The 19,471-nt window shown below is 47.8% G+C and overlaps 1 protein-coding gene across 2 annotated transcripts; it reads right to left on the bottom strand.

Annotated features, from left to right (window-relative positions):
- Positions 1-3,273: 3,273 nt before the first annotated feature.
- Positions 3,274-17,081, bottom strand: TAGLN3 (transgelin 3). Of its 2 annotated transcripts, XM_081235537.1 has the most exons (5): positions 16,799-17,081; positions 16,319-16,500; positions 14,985-15,159; positions 5,179-5,281; positions 3,274-3,752 (listed from the first exon to the last, which is right to left on the bottom strand). In XM_081235537.1, the coding sequence occupies exons 2-5, from the start codon at positions 16,496-16,498 to the stop codon at positions 3,611-3,613; spliced, it is 600 nt and encodes a 199-aa protein (XP_081091663.1). In that variant the 5' UTR covers positions 16,499-16,500; positions 16,799-17,081; the 3' UTR covers positions 3,274-3,610. The 2 variants fall into 2 exon arrangements, with proteins under 2 accessions (XP_081091663.1, XP_081091664.1); XM_081235538.1 differs by lacking the exon at positions 16,799-17,081 and having other exon boundaries at positions 16,319-16,764.
- Between the last annotated feature and the right edge of the window lie 2,390 nt (positions 17,082-19,471).

The raw sequence follows: 19,471 nt of genomic DNA, 5'->3' as shown, positions 1-19,471 counted from the left end.
TAGGTGTTTGATGTTGTTGTATTTTTTTCCCTTCAGCATCTTGAAAATACTACTTTATGCATCTGGGGTTACTATTGAGAAGTCCAATGTCTATCTGATTCTTTTTTCTTATATGTAATGAGCTTTTATTCTTTAAAATCTTTGAGAGTTTCCTATTTATTTTCAGTAGTCATATATTTCACTATAATATATCCCACTGAGGGCTCCTATCTTTTTTTTTTTTTTTTGGCACATTGTAAGTCTTTTAAAATTGAGTTCTTAGGTCTTTTTTTTTTTCTAATTCTGGGAAATTCTCAAAATTATTTCTTCAAATTTTTCCTCCCCTACCTTGATTTTTTTCCTTTGCTTCTGAGATTTCAGCTATAAGATTTTTGACCCATATCACTTAACGTTTCTTTTGTATTCCCAACTGTTGTACCTATCTTTTTACAGAGTGTCTTGTTTTAATATTCTAATTTATTAACTTGTTCTTTTTATCCATTCTACTATCAATCTGTATTTTATTTTATTTATTTATTGGCAGCACCTCACAGCTCGTGGTATCTTAGTTCCCTGACCAGAGATCGAACTCTTGCCCCTTGCAGGGGAATCATGGAGTCCTAACCACTGGACTGCCAGGGAATTCCCTTTTATTTTATAAGAGACTTTATTTTATTTTTTGGCTGCATTGGGTCTTTGTTGATGCACACGGGCTTTCTCTAGTTGCGGCAAGCGGGCTTCTCATTGCGGTAGCTTCTCTTGCTGTGGCTTGTGGGCTCTAGAGGCAGGCTCAGTAGTTGTGGCTTGCAGGCTCTAGAGCCCAGGCTCAGTAGCTGTGGCGCACAGGCTTAGTTGCTCTGTGGCATATGGGATCTTCTCGGACCAGGGATCGAACCCGCATCCCCTGCATTGGCAGGCAGATTCTTAACTGCTGTACTGCCAGGGAAGTCCCTATTTTATTTTTTTAAGTTTCATATCTCCAGTTGGCTTTTTCTTCATAATAGAAGCAATAGCTTAAAGTTTCCAATATTTTCCCTTATCATTTTTAGTATATTAGTAGACTAATTGTAAATGATTCTTCTCTCTGGTCCACAAATTCCACTTCATCTGGTAAGAGTGTAAACCTCCGGGTAAACCTCCATCCTAGGGCCTCACATTTTTCAACACCCTCATCTCCAGGCTGTAAGCATCTGATGGGACTGAAGGGGTGAGAGCCTGTCAGGGCCAGTGGGATCATGTTGGGAGAAGAAAACCCCTGGGTGCTGGCAACCTGCTGTGTTACCTGCTCCTCCCTTCAGCTGGGCTCTGCACCACTCTAGATTGGGCTGCTTTTCTGCCTCTTAGTGTCTCTGGCACAGCAGTGGTGGAGCCAGGGCATGCGGGGAATAGCACAGGTATAGCCTGGAAGCACTCTCTCACACCTAGTCCCACACACCGCTGGTGGAGGTGATTTCCCATGCCCTCCACCTCCCAATCCCAAACAGGAAACTAACCACCTTCCATCTCTCACCAGGAACTTCCTCCAGTTTTATTTCATTTTGGGGGGGATCCATCAACCTCTCTCTCTTGCTTTTAGGGCAAATCCAAGGTAAAGTTTGAGAAAGGAATTCAGCTGCATGTTTTTCAGGAATGGACAATTCACCAGTGATTGAATTGGTCACTAGGGATCCTAGAGGATGAATTCCTGTTTTTTTTTTGTTGTTGTTCTTTTTGTTTGTTTGTTTGTTTGTTTTGCAGTACGCGGGCCTCTCACCGTTGTGGCCTCTCCCATTGCGGAGCACAGGCTCCGGACGCGCAGGCTCATTGGCCATGGCTCACAGGCCCAGCCGCTCCGCGGCATGTGGGATCTTCCCGGACCGGGGCACGAACTCGCGTCCCCTGCACTGGCAGACAGACTCTCAACCACTGCGCCACCAGGGAAGCCCCTCCTGTTGTTTTTTGTTTTTAATATTAAAAGTTTTTAGAAATCTTATGCTGGATCCTAATATATCAAATAGATAAAATGAGCAACGCTCTCATTGAAGCAGGAGTGGGGACCAGAACTCAGCCTCCTCCCCCGCCGCCCCCAGTCCCATGGGAATCCCACAGAACTCTATATGGAAGCCTAGAACTGCAAAGAATGCAGTCTGAAAAATCATCATTCTACATCTATAGTGTGGCAGTGTCTATATTTTCATTTATTTTATTTTTTTCTTGTTAATTAACAATTCATTATATGAGTGAAAGACTATTTCTTTTCTTACTAAATGCATCACTTTTTAAAATAAATTTTAATTTACTTTTGGCTGAGTTGGGTATTCATTGCTGCGCGCGGGCTTTCTCTAGTTGCAGCGAGCGTGGGCTACTCTTCGTTGCGGTGCGCGGGCTTCTCATTGTGGTGGCTTCTCTTGTTGCGGAGCACGGGCTCTAGGCGCACGGGCTTCAGTAGTTGTGGCTCGCGGGCTCTAGAGCGCAGGCTCAATAGTTGCGGCGCACGGGCTTAGTTGCTCCGCGGCATGTGGTATCTTCCGGAGCCAGGGCTCAAAGCCGTGTCCCCTGCACTGGCAGGCGGATTCTTAGCCACTGCACCACCAGAGAAGTCCCAAAATGAATCACTTTTTTTTTTTCTTGTTTCTACTGGTAGTAAAGAGTAAGGTGAGTGGGTGGTCCCCAGGTGTACTTGCCTACTTACATTTTCTGTGGATGAGAAAATGTTTAAAACCTTTCTCATCTTAGCTAGATCTCAGTCTTAGACAATGTCCAAGAGTTTTAGGGGGTTAGACCCTGTAAACAACTGTAAGAGCAATCTACATTGCTTTCACTTCTGGCTAAGGAAGAAACTGTATCAATGTCTGCATCAGACCCAGAATCTGGCCTGTGGTGATAAAGATTATTGATAGAGAATGGAAAACTTCTCTTTCCTTCTGCTAATCATCACCCGTCCAGCTGATAAAACCACCCCTCCATCAGATAGTTCCTGAGCATCTACAGCAGAGCTCTTGAAGAGTTGGGGCTTCAGCTTGCTCATTCCTGTGTCCCCCCCAGAGTCTGGCATAATAAGCACAAGGTAGGTACTCAAAAAATATGTGGGAGCCAAAGACCTTGTCCTTGAACTCATGGGTTTAGGCTGTCAGAGTGGGCAAAACTGTTCCTAAACTTCTACTGCAGTTGTCAAGATAAGCAATACAACCTTGCAAGGGCTTCCTCAAAGTTAACTTATACTTCCACTGCTACAGCTCGCTGGCCTCTTGAATGAAATGGAGACCAGCCCTACCGGCAAAGTCCCTAAGACAAGGAAGGAACTTTACACTTGAAGACACAAGACTAATTTGTTTATTAGGTACGTTCTATACGTTGAGGAGGGAAATTTTTGGCAAATAAATAAATAAATAAATAATCAGGTAAATGAAGGCTTTTAGGGCAAAGAAGGAGCTCAGGTAGAGGAAGGAAGCGGAGTCTTTGCATAGTTCTAAATGAACAGAAGGTGGCAGCCGTAGGCAACGTGGATTCGCGGCAGAAGTGCAGCACTTGCAAAAACCAGGGACAGGAGGCTTTGAGAAGAGAAGGTCAGAAGGTGACTAACTATTTCGTTATCATAGAGACCATGGTGTGGCACGTTCGTCCTCTCTACTGGGTCGCGGGAGGCAGCGTCTTACATGATTTGCCTGGGCATCCCGTATCCGGTCATGCCTGCCTGGGAGGCCCCCTTGTTGCTGCCCATCTGCAGGCCTATTACGTTCTGTCCCTGGCGAAGCTGCTCCTCTGAAAATCCTCTCCGATTCTGCTGGGCTTTCCTGGGCAGAGGGAGTGAGATGAAACAATGTCATTCTGTTCTCAAAACTTTTCCAAGATATGCAGTTACACAGGCTCTTCTGGGGGTCACCAAATAGAAGGGCAAGCCTTACACAGAACTATAGTCTTGCCATGAAGTATGGCCCTACCCTGGGCTATGATCCTATCCTGGGCTATGGCCCTACCCTGGCCTTGGCCCTACCCTGGGCAGTGATCCTACCCTGGGCTATGGCCCTACCCTGGGCTATGATCCTATGAAATATGGCCCTACCCTGGGCTATGGTCCTACCACAAACGGGCCCTGCCATGAAACACGACCTCTCAACATCTTAGAAGCTCAGGTGATTTTCCAGAATTTCCACAGCAAAGAACCAGTGTTGCCTCTCTGGATACTTTACTCTCAGACAGCTTTCCTGTCCCCCCTTCTCACAGTTACCTCAAGCCCTTGTGAAAATTAACATCAGCTCTTCTTACAAATCATGTCAGTAATCCTACTCCACCTTCCCTGTATGGGGCCAAGGATTAATGTCGTACTTTAAAGCTGAGGAATGTAGGTGTTAGGAGGGGAAATTTCCTACTCTAGACCAGAGGTCTGCAAACTTTGGTGAAGAGCCAGATAGTAAATAATGTTGGTTTTATGGGCCACATAGACCATGGTAGATCACTAACAAAATGGGGGCTGAAACCAGGGTTTCAACTGGCCAATATCTAGGAGCTTTGCAGACCAGGTTCATTGAAAATGTCACAAGCTGGTACCTTTTCATAACTGTCAAGAAGAGGAGGGGATTAGGGGAATGAAGAGTCAATTATCGGCTACAACATGCTCTTTGCATCTCTCACTGAGCTAGGGGTGGAGTTTAAGCATCCTTGCTACCCCTCCCCCCCAAAAAAAACAAACAACAAAGCAAATAATCTCTTTAGGGAAAGGCCCTTTACTGACATGATATAGCTTATTATCCACTTCAGGCTTCCTCCGAGAGTGACAGACAGCGCTATCAATGGATACGCTAGGATAACAGGACTGTCTCAGGACTCTCCTGGCAAATAAAACATGTTTTCCCTTCATGACGTGAGGAAATAATTAAATAAATAAGTAGATTCAGGGCTACTGGGCTTCTAGTGAAACCAAGTTCAAATCTCAAGAGAGACATAACCTGGGCAGAGCTGGAGGATCCAGGTATCTAGTAGGAAAGGCCCAACGATTTCTGCCCTGGGTGGTACATTGGCCTGAACAGGCAGCATCGGTCTTTCCTTGCTCCGGGGGATTCAGTTATGGGGCTGGGAGTGCTTGTTGTTAGGCTGGAATTTGTGTCCAAACAGCCTCTGGGGAGCTACAAGGCTTCAGATGCTCGCTCTTGTTAAAATCATCCTCTGCCTGGGGAGGGAGAGGGTGTGCGGCTGGGAAGGGATTTTGGAAGGGATTTTTACCTGTGAAACCAGGACGGCTCTCCCCGGTAGCAGCCATCATCCCTGGTGACCGCAACGCTGCCTAGAGCCATCAGGGTCCTCTGCACGGCCGCCATGTCCTTCCCTGGAAGCCAAAGGAGAGAGTAAAACCAAGCATGTGTCAGGGTCAAGGAAGAGGGAAGGATGGGGCTGGACCTCTGGGAAGAAAGTTCTCATAGGAGGCTGTAGGCGAGCACATTCAAGGGAGAGGGATACCAGATACTCCTCAAAGTGGCCTGAAGACAACCATGGCCAAACTTCTCAGAAAGGAGCAAAATATCTCTTGGCTAATTATTCTCTATATGGTACATGCCATATCTAATCCATTCACAGTTGCTACATGAATAACATTCCAAACACTGAGCAGCTCAGACAGCGGTAGGTCCCTGTCCTAAGCAGAGGCCCCGGCCTCGGTGGGTTCTACAGGCGGTGGTAAGGGGAGGTGCTGTGGGTTAGCTGGCATGAGGTCAGCACAAGAGGATTTTCGTAAGGACTGGGAAGAAAAAAGGAAACCGGAAAGAAATTTACTGGTGGGTTAACGACACCGAAGCCCAGGGGGCTTCTTTCTTTTACTTTATCTGGGTTAAAAGGGTCTAAAATCACCCATGTGCATCAAATGGAGTCTTCACTTGGCTGTTTGGGCTGGAGGCCTGGCAGATGAAGAAAAGCAAATCAACACAGAGCAGCACTCCAACATGACACAATGAGAAGCTCTTCAGTTTGTGCTGCTTGAGAGGAGCTAAAGGGAGACAATAAATAAATGGCTTGTGTGTGTGTGTGAGAGAGAGATGTGTGGTGTGCTCCCTCACACAGTGGAGGGGGACATTGTCACCCGAGGAGCCCAGGGACCCTTCACCCACTGGGCCACAAGGCAGCCTCCTCTTCCCATCCTCTCTCCCCTCCCCCCTTCCAGCGGACTGACGTGTCCTGGACAAGGAAAGGGAAAGATGCTACTGTGTGGTTAGCCCCGCAATTTAGAACCAGATCGAAGGTCCACGCACGAGTGTGGAGTGCAAAAGCTAAAGGGCTAGGTGGGGGGAGGGTGGCTGCATTCAGCCTGGCAGGGACTGTGAAAGTCAAGGGCAAACACTGAAGGTCCTCTTGAGACCGAGTGAACCATCTGTAATCTCCGGCTGGGCTGCTGCAGCCCGGTCCCTGGGGAATACAGAATTACAGGGGAAAGGCAGACAGAAAGTGAGAATGGAGCATAACTCTAACAAAATAAACAATTAGGGCCCACAGAGGAAGTCGAGGTCAGGATGTCCATTTATTCAAAGAGGAGAGAGAGACAGCAGATCCTTCTTCCCTTGCCCCTCTCCCCATCCCCTGTCCCACATTAACCACAGGATGGTTTCCTGGATCCTGAGGCCCTGTGGGATGGATGGATGGATACAAGGATGAGAGGTTCTCAGTGGAGAGCCCCCCAGAAGCAAGGAACAGCTGGGGTGGTGGAGAAAGGAGGACCTGGGCACCAGATGGAAGGAGGAGGGCCAAGGGATACTGAGAAGGCAGAGAGAGGAAACGCAGAGGAGGCTATGAGAATGATCCTTCTCTTCCGCAGATGAAAAGCGTTTCTGTAATTGTCACTGTATTACAGGATACTTTTTTTTTTGATAGAACTGGCATGATGATATTTTGAAGGATCACCGTGGGAAGAGATAGGAAGAAGGTTTGCTTTCAAGCAGTGAGTCATTAAAGAGAACCTCAAGAAACTATGAAGCACATGGAGGCTTAGGAAGGTCCAGGTACATCACTCATCTCTACTCTGTATGTAAAGCACACCAGAAATCTGTTTCTGGTGGTTGGAAACAGCGCGCATCTGGCATTTCCAGGATCTGGGGAAATGTGGAGCCTGGCACCCGGCAACCAGCCACAGATACTACCCTGGAGACCGGGGTGGGAAGCAAGCTCTGTTAAACCAAAGACCCAGTCCCCACTACATATGGCTAATGCATACATATCTGCATGAACCCAGAAAGGACACAGGGAATTAAGTTGGGGGCAAGGGTAAGATATCCAGGCCCCCTGACCTATAAATCTCACCCCATCCTCATCCTGGGAGAGTGCAAAAGGAAGTAATTGCACCACTGGGGCAGAAGAAGCTGGGGAAGGAGGCATTAGACAGGAACAAACTAGAAAAGCTTTTTTTTTTTTTAAAGAAAGGGCCAGAGACAAGAGATTTGTTGTAAATGATAGGCTAGACACTTTATTATAAGTGACCTTGCCCCTGTGGACTTGATATGATTCCTCACATTTTGTGGATGGGAAAATTAACTCAGGGAGGTTAATTAATTTCCCAGAGCCACCCAACAAGTGAATCAGGGCCCAGATCCAGCTCAGGTCTGTCTGAACTCAAAGCCTGTAATCAGTCCAGGAGGCCACACTGCCATCTCCCATGCGTCCCCAGCACAGGTTGGTTGGGAGGCACGGTGCTCAGTGATCAGGAATGACCTGAAGGGTGGCAGTGGCTGCTTCAGTGCCGGGCCAGAGGGAGGCACTGGAGGGATACAAATGGGGAATAGTTCTTTTATTTTATTTTATTTTATTTCTGTATGGGGGCCTCTCACTGCTGTGGCCTCTCCCGTTGCGGAGCACAGGCTCCGGACGCGCAGGCTCAGCGGCCATGGCTCATGGGCCCAGCCGCTCCGCGGCATGTGGGATCTTCCCGGACCGGGGCACGAACCTGCTTCCCTTGCATCGGCAGGCGGACTCTCAACCACTGCGCCACCAGGGAAGCCCCTGGGGAATAGTTCTTGGGCCCCACAAAAGCTGGGGCACAAACTTTAAATGACCATAAGTCTATGTTTGTCTGGAATAATTTCTCAAGGTCTCAACCTAAATAAGATGAAAGCAAATGAAAGCAGTTGGGGCCCAGAGTCCCCCATCAGTTTGCCCATCAAGTTAAAATAATTATTGTCAAGATTCTAAATAGCATAACAAACAGAAATCTGCCTTCTGTAACCTGTTCATGTCTAGTTCATCTTCTAATAGACATTCCTTGGAAAGAATTCCAGTGTTTTGGGCTAACCAAATGGGAGGAGGGTCTCTTTCCAGCCTCATTTCTCTTGCCAGTTCAGAAGCCCAGATCAAGTGCTGTTGGGTAGAAGGGGGTGGTTTGTGGAGACTGAATCCTGTAGCTGAGGGTCAAAAATTGAAATGTCTGAAGGAGCAGTGAGATGAGGGAAGATCTGTGAAGTGAGCCAGTTATAAAGTAACAAAAGCTGAACTTCTTGTATCACAACAGTGTGTGCCATCTGCCTAGAAGCCAGCCTGCTGCAGAACATGGTTTCCTAAGCTTCTGGGACTACTTATGGGATGGGGTTGGAAGGCTTTTTAAAACTATGAAATTTGAGGTCATCCCTGGGCAGACTGATTTGGCAGTCCTGGGGTGGGGCCTGGGAGTTTGTATTTTTAATAATCTCCCCGTGTGATTCATGCCATCAGACAACTTTGAGATACATGGGTTTCACCTGGTGACTCTCAACTGGACTGAGCATCAGAATTACCTGAGGATCTTGAAAATTCAGATTCTGGGACAATATCCTGTGATGATTCTGATGCAGCCAGATGCATAAGCAAGCACTGCTCCAGTACTTCAGCTTTTAATTTTTAAAAACATCCCAATGTCTGTCATGTGGTAGGCACGAAATAAAAGTTGCTAAGCAGTAATTCCTTGCTTCAGAACTATTGTCCACAAAGTCAGAAGTCACATAAATAGATAAAGGGCTCTGAGACAAGTTGGAAGCCTGCTCAGAGCTCCAGCAGCCTGGAATCTCTTTGTTCCCTGAAAGGTACCCCCAGAAACTTTGGCAAGACAGCTTGAAAACTGCTGCTCAAGCTAGTTTTCCAAGAAGAAAAAGAACAGCTCTAAAGAAGTACCAACTAGGTGTTGGGAATTTTCTAGGTGCTGGGAACACAGGAATGAGACTGAGTCTGGGTGGTGATCTACAGATGAGACGGCTGGCCATAGAAGGAAGTGATACATGAAAGAGTGGGGTCAAATTTACACTAACAGCTCAGGATTTCAATCAGGTTCCTGGACTCTTCTAGCTCTCTATCATGGGGGGAAGCTAATATTAGACTCGAAGTTGTAAAAAGAGATGGTGGCATAGTAGCTTTCCTTGTCAGAACCTCAGATAGCAACTGACACTTTGACTTGACACTACTGTATTCCCTGTTTATTGCATTATCACAGAGCAGTGTCTCCCCAAGTGTGGTCTTACACTCCAGCTACTAAATGGTCATCTCTGGGGAGAGGGACCAAGAGTTCTGCATTATAAGTACCCCTTGCCCCGACCTAGGAATTCTTAGTGCCCATGAAGTTTGAAGACTTTTACCATAGAGATACTTGAACAAGGATTTTGTTCCCTTAATTTTTTTTTATTACTTTCATGCTATCTTACACATGTCTTTGGGAAGAAAAAATAAACAGAAGGGTATAGAGAAAGAAAAAGGCCAGAGAAGTCACATCTGGGCGGGTAAAGTCAGGTTGGACACTCTACTTTCAATACTAAAAATCAGTCTTACATTCAAAATGCTTTGCTTTGGAGTTACTTCTATTTTACATTAGTCTTGACTCAACCTTGTAACTCTTAGAATACTGTTTTTTTTTTTTTTTCATCTTTCTGGGACTTACAGAGAAAGCGGTCAGTGGATGAAGAAACCACTTCTTATTTCCCTGAGTAATAACTTAGGCATAGCCCCCAGCAGTTTTCTACTCTGAGTGGAGTAGAGTAGAAAAATTATTGCTTTGGATAAGGGAGAAATGTCAGAGGGTAGGTTGGGCTGCTCTGCGGGCTTTATGAATTTTTGTTGCTTGCCTCCCTGGAGAAAACCTGTAAGGAAGTGGTTCTCATAGTGGGGTTCCCAGGCCAGCAGAAGCAGGATCACCTGTGAATCGGTAAGAAATGCAAATTCCTAGGCCCTACCCCAGACTTAATACCTCCGAAACTCTGGGGCTGGGGTCCAGCAATCTGTGTTTTAACAAGCCTACCAGTAGATTCTGATGCACACTGCAGTTGGAGGACCACCGCTGCAGGAAGAGCCCGCCAAACTCAAGTGTGGTGTGAGCAGTGCTTGCAGGAAATGTGGTGAAGGCTGCACTGAGAGAAAAGGAGGCTTCAGGCGGCAGGCATTTCTGTACTATCTTGAGTCACTACAGGTACCGTACAATATTCCACAACAGCTCTCACACTGGGTGAAATGTCTCTTCTGTTCTTCCTGTTGAGGAATGACACATACAGTGACACCTCCCAGAGGACATATTTGGACCTTCCAGGCACTCTGCCTGCCCGGTATAAACCAGCCTCCCCACCCTGTCATCAAGGAGGGGAACAGGGAGGCAGGACAAGGCCATGTGTCCCGGATCCTCGTCCGCAGGATTATGGAGAAGAGCAATCAGAGTTGATTGATCTTTGAGTCTTGCCTGCTCTGACATTCTAGAATTCTAGGTGGCTAATGCTCGTTGCCTGGTTATGCATGGGAACCAAAAAGGCTAGTTGCTGCTGGACTAACAGCAGAGGAGAAAAAAGCCAACATTTATTAGGTGTCTCTTAGCCGGGCATTGTGCTAGGCATTTTATACATTTAATCCTTGCAAGAACGCTGCAAGGGAGGTGCTGTTTACAGGGAAGGGAACTGAGGCTGTGAGAAGCTAAGCAGCTTAACCAAGGTCATGTAGCTAGTATGGAGCTAGTTTCCAAAACGCATGCTCTTTCCACAGTACCACGATCCCTGGGTCTGGAATTGGCAAAGCAGTACTGTATCGTGGGGAAAAACATAAAGGGTAATGACCACGAGGTGGAAAAAGGTCAATAAGGAGACCCATAAAGGTGGCCCCTCGTTTTGGAGAATGGTCAGTGAGGTGGCACCGCAGATGACAGAGAGGGCAAAGGTCATCCAGGCAACCCCACCAGCTGCTGTGTGAGGCGCCTCATGAAGTCCATCCGTTCTGAGACAGAATATGTGCCCTTCCAGCCTTGCTCCTGCCGCCCTTATTTCCTATTAGTCTTAAAAAAAAAAGTAGGCCAATGATAATAGTAATTTGAACACTGCTACCATATATTATGGTCTGTTCTTTCCAGCACTGTGTTAAGCACTTTGAATGCATTATTTCATTTACGCCCCATATCAACCCTGTGAAATAGACACTATTATCCTCATTTTACAGCTGAGAAAACGGAAGCTTAGAAAAGTTCATTGATAGGTGGTGAACAGAGGTTTGAATGGAGTGGTCTAATTTCTAACTTAGGAGCCTGCACTCTCCTACCCTCAGGGTAAGCTTTCTTTGCAGGCTTTCTGACCAGCACACTCACTCGCTCTCAGGAGAGTGAGACACACACACACACACCCACACACACCCCTCCTTTTCTGTGTCCTCCTTTTCTCTCCTTCCCCCTCTCCCTCCACCGAAGAGATGCTGAAAGCTAACCTCCGTTGTGCTCTCCCGAGTCACAGCTGAGACGGCCCCGCCCTCCCTTTCCAGGTTCTCAGGGCGAATCCCAAAGTAACCTGCCCGGTATCCACCTTCTCTCATCCATGAGAAAGACCTCTCCAGTCCCCTTCCATGGCTCTAAGCTGCCCTCACTTCTCCCCATCACTGAAGGGAACTGGTCACCCCAGCTTCCTCTGAGGGGAACTCCAGGAGCCTTGTCTATATCTCTGTGGTTGGGCTGTTTTTTAGGCCATTCATCCCTGGGTTCCTTCTTAAAGCCTTGAACCTTTTATTCTGGTTGCCCCTGAGTCCATTCCAAACATTTCGCCTTGCATCTAAAAAGGGTTTCAGGAGAGAGGGTACCTCTGGGGCGTCTGCCTGTCTAAACAACGGAAGATAAATGAGAAGGCATTTGGCTCCTGCGGCGTTATTCATCGGCGACATAAGAGCAGCACAGAGTCATGGGAAGCCATGGGCAAGCAGAGCCCTACTTAGGAAGATGCCAAGCAGGGGAGATGGGAGACCGAGAGCTGCTGAGCATAAAATGCCTGCAGAGGAGGAGGAGAAGTTCCCAGGCGAGGAGGGCTGGCCACTCAGAGCCACAGCCACCGTGACCACAGTGCACGGAATCAGGAGTGAATGTGAGTAATCTGAAATTTGAGGACAGCATTAAAACCACAGCCCAGGTGCAGAAGAGTAGGAGGAATGTGAGACTAAGCTAAGGGGATGGTCAGTCCAATAGCTGTGCCCACAAACATGGACAACCTCACACGCACGTCAACACATGCCAGCCCGCCCAGCGGCATCCCTTTGATTCCAGCTTACTCATCCCTAAATTCACGGGTGACAAGCAGCTCTGGCAGAAGGATCCAGTCTCGCACTTCTCCGTGCTGCTGTTCCATGGGTCTCAGTGCTGGGCTCGCCCAAGGCCGCCCTCCCTCCCCGTTTCTCTGCTCAAAGCAACCCACTTTCCTGTCTCTTGCTTCACTGTATAGTCACCAGCTCCAGCCTGAGCTGCAGACAGTGCACTTGGGGGATGTCAAGTATCCCCTCCAGCAAATAGAATGAATCTCCCAAACCTCAATCCTGAGTTGCCTCTCCATGGAGGGAGCCGCCAGGCCCTGGTGCCCCTAGAGGCCATTTGGACCCTCCGAAGCATCTGTTCTATTGCCAGCTGTCCTGCCTATAGCATCTCAGCCACAACACCCTGGGAGTGGTCTCCTTCCTTATCTCCTTTAAAGCCCCATCTTTCTTTGCCCTGGGAATGAGACCCCTCAGTGTCTGCCTTGTTCCCTTGTCCTAAGAGCGTCACCCTGCCCTGGAGCCCATCTGTCCACCACCCCATCTCAGGCTCCTGCAGGCACACTGATGCCTCTCAACTTCCCTCTTCCCTAAGAGGTATCTGACACACAGGGCTGGGGCAGGTGGTGTAGGCTTCCACCTACTCTGCTTATCAGGGACCTCTGTTCCCTATCCTCCTCCCCTGCACTACCAGCACCTCCTCGGCGTAAAGTTCCCCCTTGTGGTCTTTGGAAAAAGGGGAAAGGCAAGCAAAGCATCCTCAACACAGAAAAGCACCCTCGGGATCCCCATCTCCCATAGCCCTCCCGGTTTCTTCCTCCTCGTATATACTTCCTGTACTTGGGGGGGGGGTCTCACTGGGACCCCTTCCATTCATACAAACCTCCAAGTACCGGGTCTCTAACCTTCCGTCCCACACAGCCCTGAATCATCCTCCCCCTCCTCTTCATCTCATCAGTCACTGTTATGACTCAACAGCACACTCACGGTGTAGGTGAAGGAAACAGCATCCTGGCCAAAGCGTGGCATGGCAGACTAGTTAAGGCCCTACTCTTTGGCATCACGGAGCCTGGGTTTGAGTCCTGGCTCTGCTAATTACTAGCCAGTCATATGATCTATACAAGCGATAATGGGTGCGCTCCAGTTTCATCATCTATAAAATAGGGAAATTCATAACACCCACCTCCTGGAATTGTTAGGAGAATTGATGGGCGTTATGTAGAAAGGCACTAGTACCATGCCTAGTGTAGAGGAAAATATCGATAAGCAGCAGGAATTTTTATTAGCAAGGGAAAATCATCATAGTTTTGACCTAAAAAGCAGGGACCAAGTCTCAACTGTGACATTCTGTGGGGATTTGGAGGCAAGTGTCCATGAAGTCCAATAGCCTGGCCTGAAGGTCTGAATATCTGAGTTTCTAAATAATGGCAAAACATTACTGATAAACTGATTGGCGTCTTAGGATTTTAACTACTCATCTGTGAAGGAAACAGGAAATGCCAGCTCTGTGTATGACACGGAGAAGGGGGTGAGGATTAAGGAGGCCATGGCTTCTTTATAAGTTGTTTAGTAGAATGGTCCTGTGCTAGAAATCTGTTTCAACCATCATCTGAACACCCCTTTAACTATCATTCTCTTGATCACAGGAGAGAGTTAGTCCATTCTCACTGTCAGCAGAGCCACTTGGGTCACTGCCCTGGGCACCCTCTTGGTCGGGCCACTGATGACAGCTAGTGACAATGAGCGTGAGAGTGCAGAGTCAACCTGGCAGCCCTGCTTGGACCTGTCTGTCCCCCCAGCAGGCCCGATGTGGAACAGTCGCATGGATGGTGCGCACATGTGGGCTCCGGGGGACACTAAGCCCTAAGACTGTGGGTCCCAAATTCTCTGGCGGTACCTCCCTCCACATCATTTGCCCTAATAATGGTGGATTATTAAATATGTCCAGAAACTTGATTTCCTTTTTATGCCTTGTTAGATTTCTTACATCAATTCACGACTATGAAAGAAAAAAATCATTTGCCACCCTCTCTAAGAAAATACACATCTGGAAGGTATAGTCACAAAGCTCGCAGATAATCGTTTAGTAAAAGGGTGGGGTGCTATCTATTTCTCAGATTGAATGACAAAATTGCACCAGGCGGCTTTGTCTATAAGCCTGGCTGCTGGTGAGTCAGAAGCATACTCGCCGCCCCCCTCTCCTCCAGGAGCTATCACTTGTGGGGAAAAAGTACATTGTGGGGGGTGGGGGTAAGAGGAAGGAGAGGCATCCATGTAACCGTTTTAGCTTCCTCTCCAGGAGGCTTCTGTTTACCCGTTAGTTTGCTGGGGTCCCTGCTGTGTCCTGGGGGGTGTGTTCCTTAGAGGAGGAACACTTTCAATAGAACATCACAAAGCCGTAGGCTAACAGTGTTCCCGGGTAACAGCTGGTAACTCTCTCACATGCACACACACGCCTGGAGATACGTGGAAGAACACTGTGGGCAGGTTTCACAAAGAGAAAAGCAAAAGGGTGCGGGGAGGGGAGAATGATCCCAAAGGCACGAGGGCTTTACCTTCCCAAAGGTCCACGGTCTGAAAAATGTCAGTGGTCCTGACGCCATAGATCTCTGCAGCTTTTAGGAACTGGGAGATTTGCTCCATCTGCTTAAAAGCCATCTTTGACCCTGAGATCTTGGGAATGGGCTCTTGTCCTGGTGGGTATAAACTGTTTATCAGCTTGCACAAGACCTGAAGAGGGAAAGGGGGAGGTAGAATCAGCGTTTCCCTTTGTAGTTACCCCTCCCTAATGCAAAGTGAATCCTGGGCCTCACAGGGCACACAGCCCACGGGTTTGAGCATGGGCCAATCTTGCACCCCAGGAAGGCATGGGTTCTGAGCTGGGTGGCCAGGCTCCCATACCGAACCCCAAAGACCCCAAAGACTCCATTCTCAGGGCTGCTCCTGACCACGGCTGGGTGAGGGAAAGAAGGTTTATGGAGAGGGAATGATCTGTAGTGATGAGGCCACGATTTCAGACTTTCAGTGGAGGGAAGAGTTAGTGGCTCCCGGGGAGATTAAATGATGGACTCTAATATTATTTCTTCTTTCAAAAGGCAGATCAGAATCAGGCTTCAATAACTCATCCAGTAAAAGCTAATGATGTGTAAAGGAGCCGAACTGGGTGGGTACCCCCAGATCCCTATAACCAAAGCGCTGGGCATAACCAGACAGAAGCGTGGGATAGCAGTTATGTAACAGTAAATCACAGCCTGCGGGAAAAGACGGGCTTGTTGGAATCAGCAGAGCCTGGGGTCTCCAACCACCCAAACACACTGGAGCATCTCCTTAGAAAAGCAGTTATCAAATAAGGATTCCCTTCAGTTTCAAGAGAATCCATCCATTCGACAAACAGGCATTAAGCATCCCCAAGGCGTATGGCTCCAGGAAGAATGGGAAGGCGGTGAGTCCTCCCCCTCCACCCCTTCCTTTGTTTTACTATGTATCCAACCTATCCCCCTGGGGGAAGGAGTGCCGCCGCCCCCCCCCCACACACACACCCCACCCCACACCCGCCAGAGGAGCTGATGCACCAAGAAGGCTGGAGAGATCTCAAGGAAATACTTATCTCTCTTCTCACTGGAAAAAGCAAAAGGACTTCGAATTTGCCAACAACTCAGAAGGAGCCTGTGATGTCTGGGATGGGTGGAGAGCCCTCTAATCTAGCGAGGGAATTGTGCAGGGAGCCCAGACCTTCCAGTCCCGAAGAGATAAAGGCATTCCCGTCCCCCTCTCCTGAGAAGGAGTTTGGCAAGGCGCAGCTCCTCCGGTAGCCTCTCGTTAAGAGAGGAGACCCTGCAGGGTTTCCCAGCCCACCGCCCCAGCATCCGAGATCGCTGCCCGCCCTTACCGTCCCGTCCATTAGCCATTTCTGAAAATGGGCCCTGCCAGGGGGCGGGTGCTCAATGTCCTCGGCGCACTGCAGGATGATCCAGTCCACCAGCTTGTTCTCCAGGTCCGCGTCGTACTTCTGCTCGATCTTCTCCTGCACCTCTCGGCTTAAGCCGTAGCTCGGGCCCCTGTTAGCCATCTCTGGAAGAGAAGAGAGGACACGCGGGGCATCCACACAATAGCAGCAGCAGCCCGGGCTCCCGGCAGACGGGGTTGGGATGTGGCTGGGGCGCCTGGCCCAGCAGCAGCAAAGCCGGCAGAAAGCCGGGCGTGGTTTAAATCAAGGAGCCAATGAAGCCACTGGGGTTTCACCTACAAACGGGAAGGAAAATCGCAGCGCCAGTGACTCTTAGAATAAAGCCCCTGCCGGTCCAGGGGGGCTGGAAGCCCCCTCTCACTCCCGTCTATCAATGAGACAAAACGATGCACAGTGACTCACAATCAAGCCTGAAGCCCCCAGGCAGCAAGGGGGCTGGGTGGTGGTCGTTTCTTCCCTCCTCCCAGGAGCACTTTGCAAAGGCAGGAACCCTGAGATGGGAAAGAGCAGGTAATTAACAGGCCGGGAGGAAGGCCCCCTTGACGTAGAGCTGCGGATGCTGCATCGCGCCTGGAAGAATGGTACACTGATTCTATTTTCTCATGGCTGAAGAGGGTCAAACCAGGGCCGTTGCTAAGAGCCGTCCAAAAAGCCAGCCCTCTCGTGTGTCAGTCTAGCCCGCCCGCCTCCCTCCCTCCCGCTGAGAGCGGCTTTCTCAGCAGCACAATTCTTTCCCCTCCTCTGGGGAACAGCCGGTTGTACACAAGGCCTGCGCACAGCTGCACACGGAACGAGGCCTGTGGGAGGGTCCACGCTGTCAGCTGTCCATCTGTCAGGAGTTGCCAAACCACTTTCCCCCTGCCTGGAGCGAACAGTTGTCTGGTGGGGCAGGAGGGGCGGGGCTGTGAGCTGCAACCATTAGCTTGCTCAGCTGCCAGCCTGATTTCAGCCCGAAACTTCCAACCTGGTGGGAAACTGTTGTGCCTCAGTTTGACTTATTCAAGGAATGTAGCGTTTTAGTGCCATTTTTAATCGAAAGACACTGAGAGTACGTTTTATAAATTACAAGGAGCTCAACGTGCTAAGAACGCTTGGAGTGAAAGGTCTTGATAGAGTGTAAAGATTTCATCTGTTTAATTAAGGACCAGAAAGGCACCACTGACACACTGTCAGTGGTAACAGTATTTGGTGTGAGCAAACAAGACCTCGGGAGAAATCAGTAGACCTAAGTTGGCCTGAAATTTTTATAGATACTGAAGGGCTTGGTAGTTTGTCTTCCTAGACTGTAAGCCACTTGGGGGTAAAGATTAAGTCTTGTTGGTGTTGGGTAAGTCTTTGGGTACTTTTCATGGGAAAAAAACACCATAAATTTTGTTCTTTGGTTCATTCAACAAATATTTTTTTTGAGCACTTAACTGTGCCAGTTCTGTGCCGGAGAGAAATAAAATATAAATTTTTCCTCTAGAACAGATTGATCAATTGACTCAGAACATTAGATAAAACAATTTTAGTACGTGGGATAGCGATCTTTGTCCCTGTGGGAAATTGATTAGAAGCTATGTGGGAAATGACCTCAAACAATACATGTATTGAGAAAAATCTCCTGCCAGCTGGGGCCTGGACTCTTGAAAATTTAATTACTTAGTAGATATGTGGATGGTTTGCTTGAGAAAAGACTTAGTGGTCAGTAGTTGAAGGCATAAGAGAGAGAGCTCTGTGAAAACCGGTTGTGAGAGAATCAGAGATTTGAGGGGAGCAGTAGGTTTAGAAAAAGGCATGACAAGGGCTGACGGATGCAGGTCTGGATGCTGCATGGAATCGTCAGTTGATGAAGCTTTAAAGGCAGCAGAGCTGGCTCCAGAGACTTGGAGCTCAGGGGTAGAGGTCAGAGCAGGGAAGTTGTCAGCAGAATTCTGGAAGTCACTCAGTTGCATCTTGGTGGCAGCAATAAGGTCAGTTCCAACCCGGGACTAAGGAAACAGAAGCCCAAACAGGAAGCATGTTATTTCCTCTGTGGCTGGAATTGCTCTAAGGAAAATGTTGGTTAAAACAAAACAAAACAAAACAAAAAAAAACCCAGAAACAATTCTAAAAGATGTACATTTGCCTTTCTTTTTTTCAGACTCTGTTTTGCAGATCTTTTGTACCCGAAGATTTTTTTGCCATTGTAACAAAATATGTGGGGTACTTTAAATGAATGATTGAAATCATGGTTCTGGAGAGGATACAATGGCAAAGAGGAGAGTCCAAGCGAGGCCTAGAAGGTTAGAAGTGTCCAGAAATCCATAGGAAGTCATTAAAGAAAAACCACTTGATCCCCTGGGTGGTGACAGTGGAAACTGGCTCAACCTTCTGTTTACTGAGTGCCTATAAATATTATAATTTTTTCAACAACTTTTTAAAAGGGTCTATGTATCTGAGATTTAAAAAAAAAAGAAATGAATGAGATATGGCAACATGGTCTACCAGCAACATTAAACTTGTAAACCATAAATGCCAACCAGGTGTCATGCTAAAAATATGCACAGGGTACTCAGGTACATTTATATCTGGAGGAAGAGGGTAGGAAATTAGCGAAAATATTTATGAATGAGATGACTTTAAGTCTCAAAAGAGACTTAGGTGTTTGCCTAGTGAATGGGATGAGGCAGGAGGGATTGGGAACGCTGCTGGCAAAGGCAGCTTATTTAAGAAGGTGAACAGGTTCTAATATCAACAAAGCATAGGGTTAAAGGGAAGAGACACAGAAATAAAGCTGGAATGTCAGGCAGTCTCCAGATTATAGAGTGCTTGCAAATGTCCATGGTTAAATTTTCAGGAATTTTGAAAGCCAGTTGTTAAACTCAGCCACTGTAACCACTTAAATTACGTAAACTTACACTTAAATACATTATATTACAAGCAAAGGTTAAATACTCAAAATGGATCACTTCCTAATTTATTTTGCTACATTTTACTGTTACCTATGTTTTCGAGGATATTTATGTTTATTGTCTCTATATGGGGTATATACTATGTAACAGGCTGGTACTGGCCATGTCTTCCCAGCTTCCTTTTATTCAGTGATGTCCCAGT

Source organism: Mesoplodon bidens (genome assembly GCF_964165515.1).
Source record: "Mesoplodon bidens genome assembly, chromosome: 5".
Taxonomy (NCBI): Eukaryota; Metazoa; Chordata; class Mammalia; order Artiodactyla; family Ziphiidae; genus Mesoplodon; species Mesoplodon bidens.
Note: the sequence above shows the minus strand (reverse complement) of the source record. Positions and strands in the feature narration are given on the sequence as shown.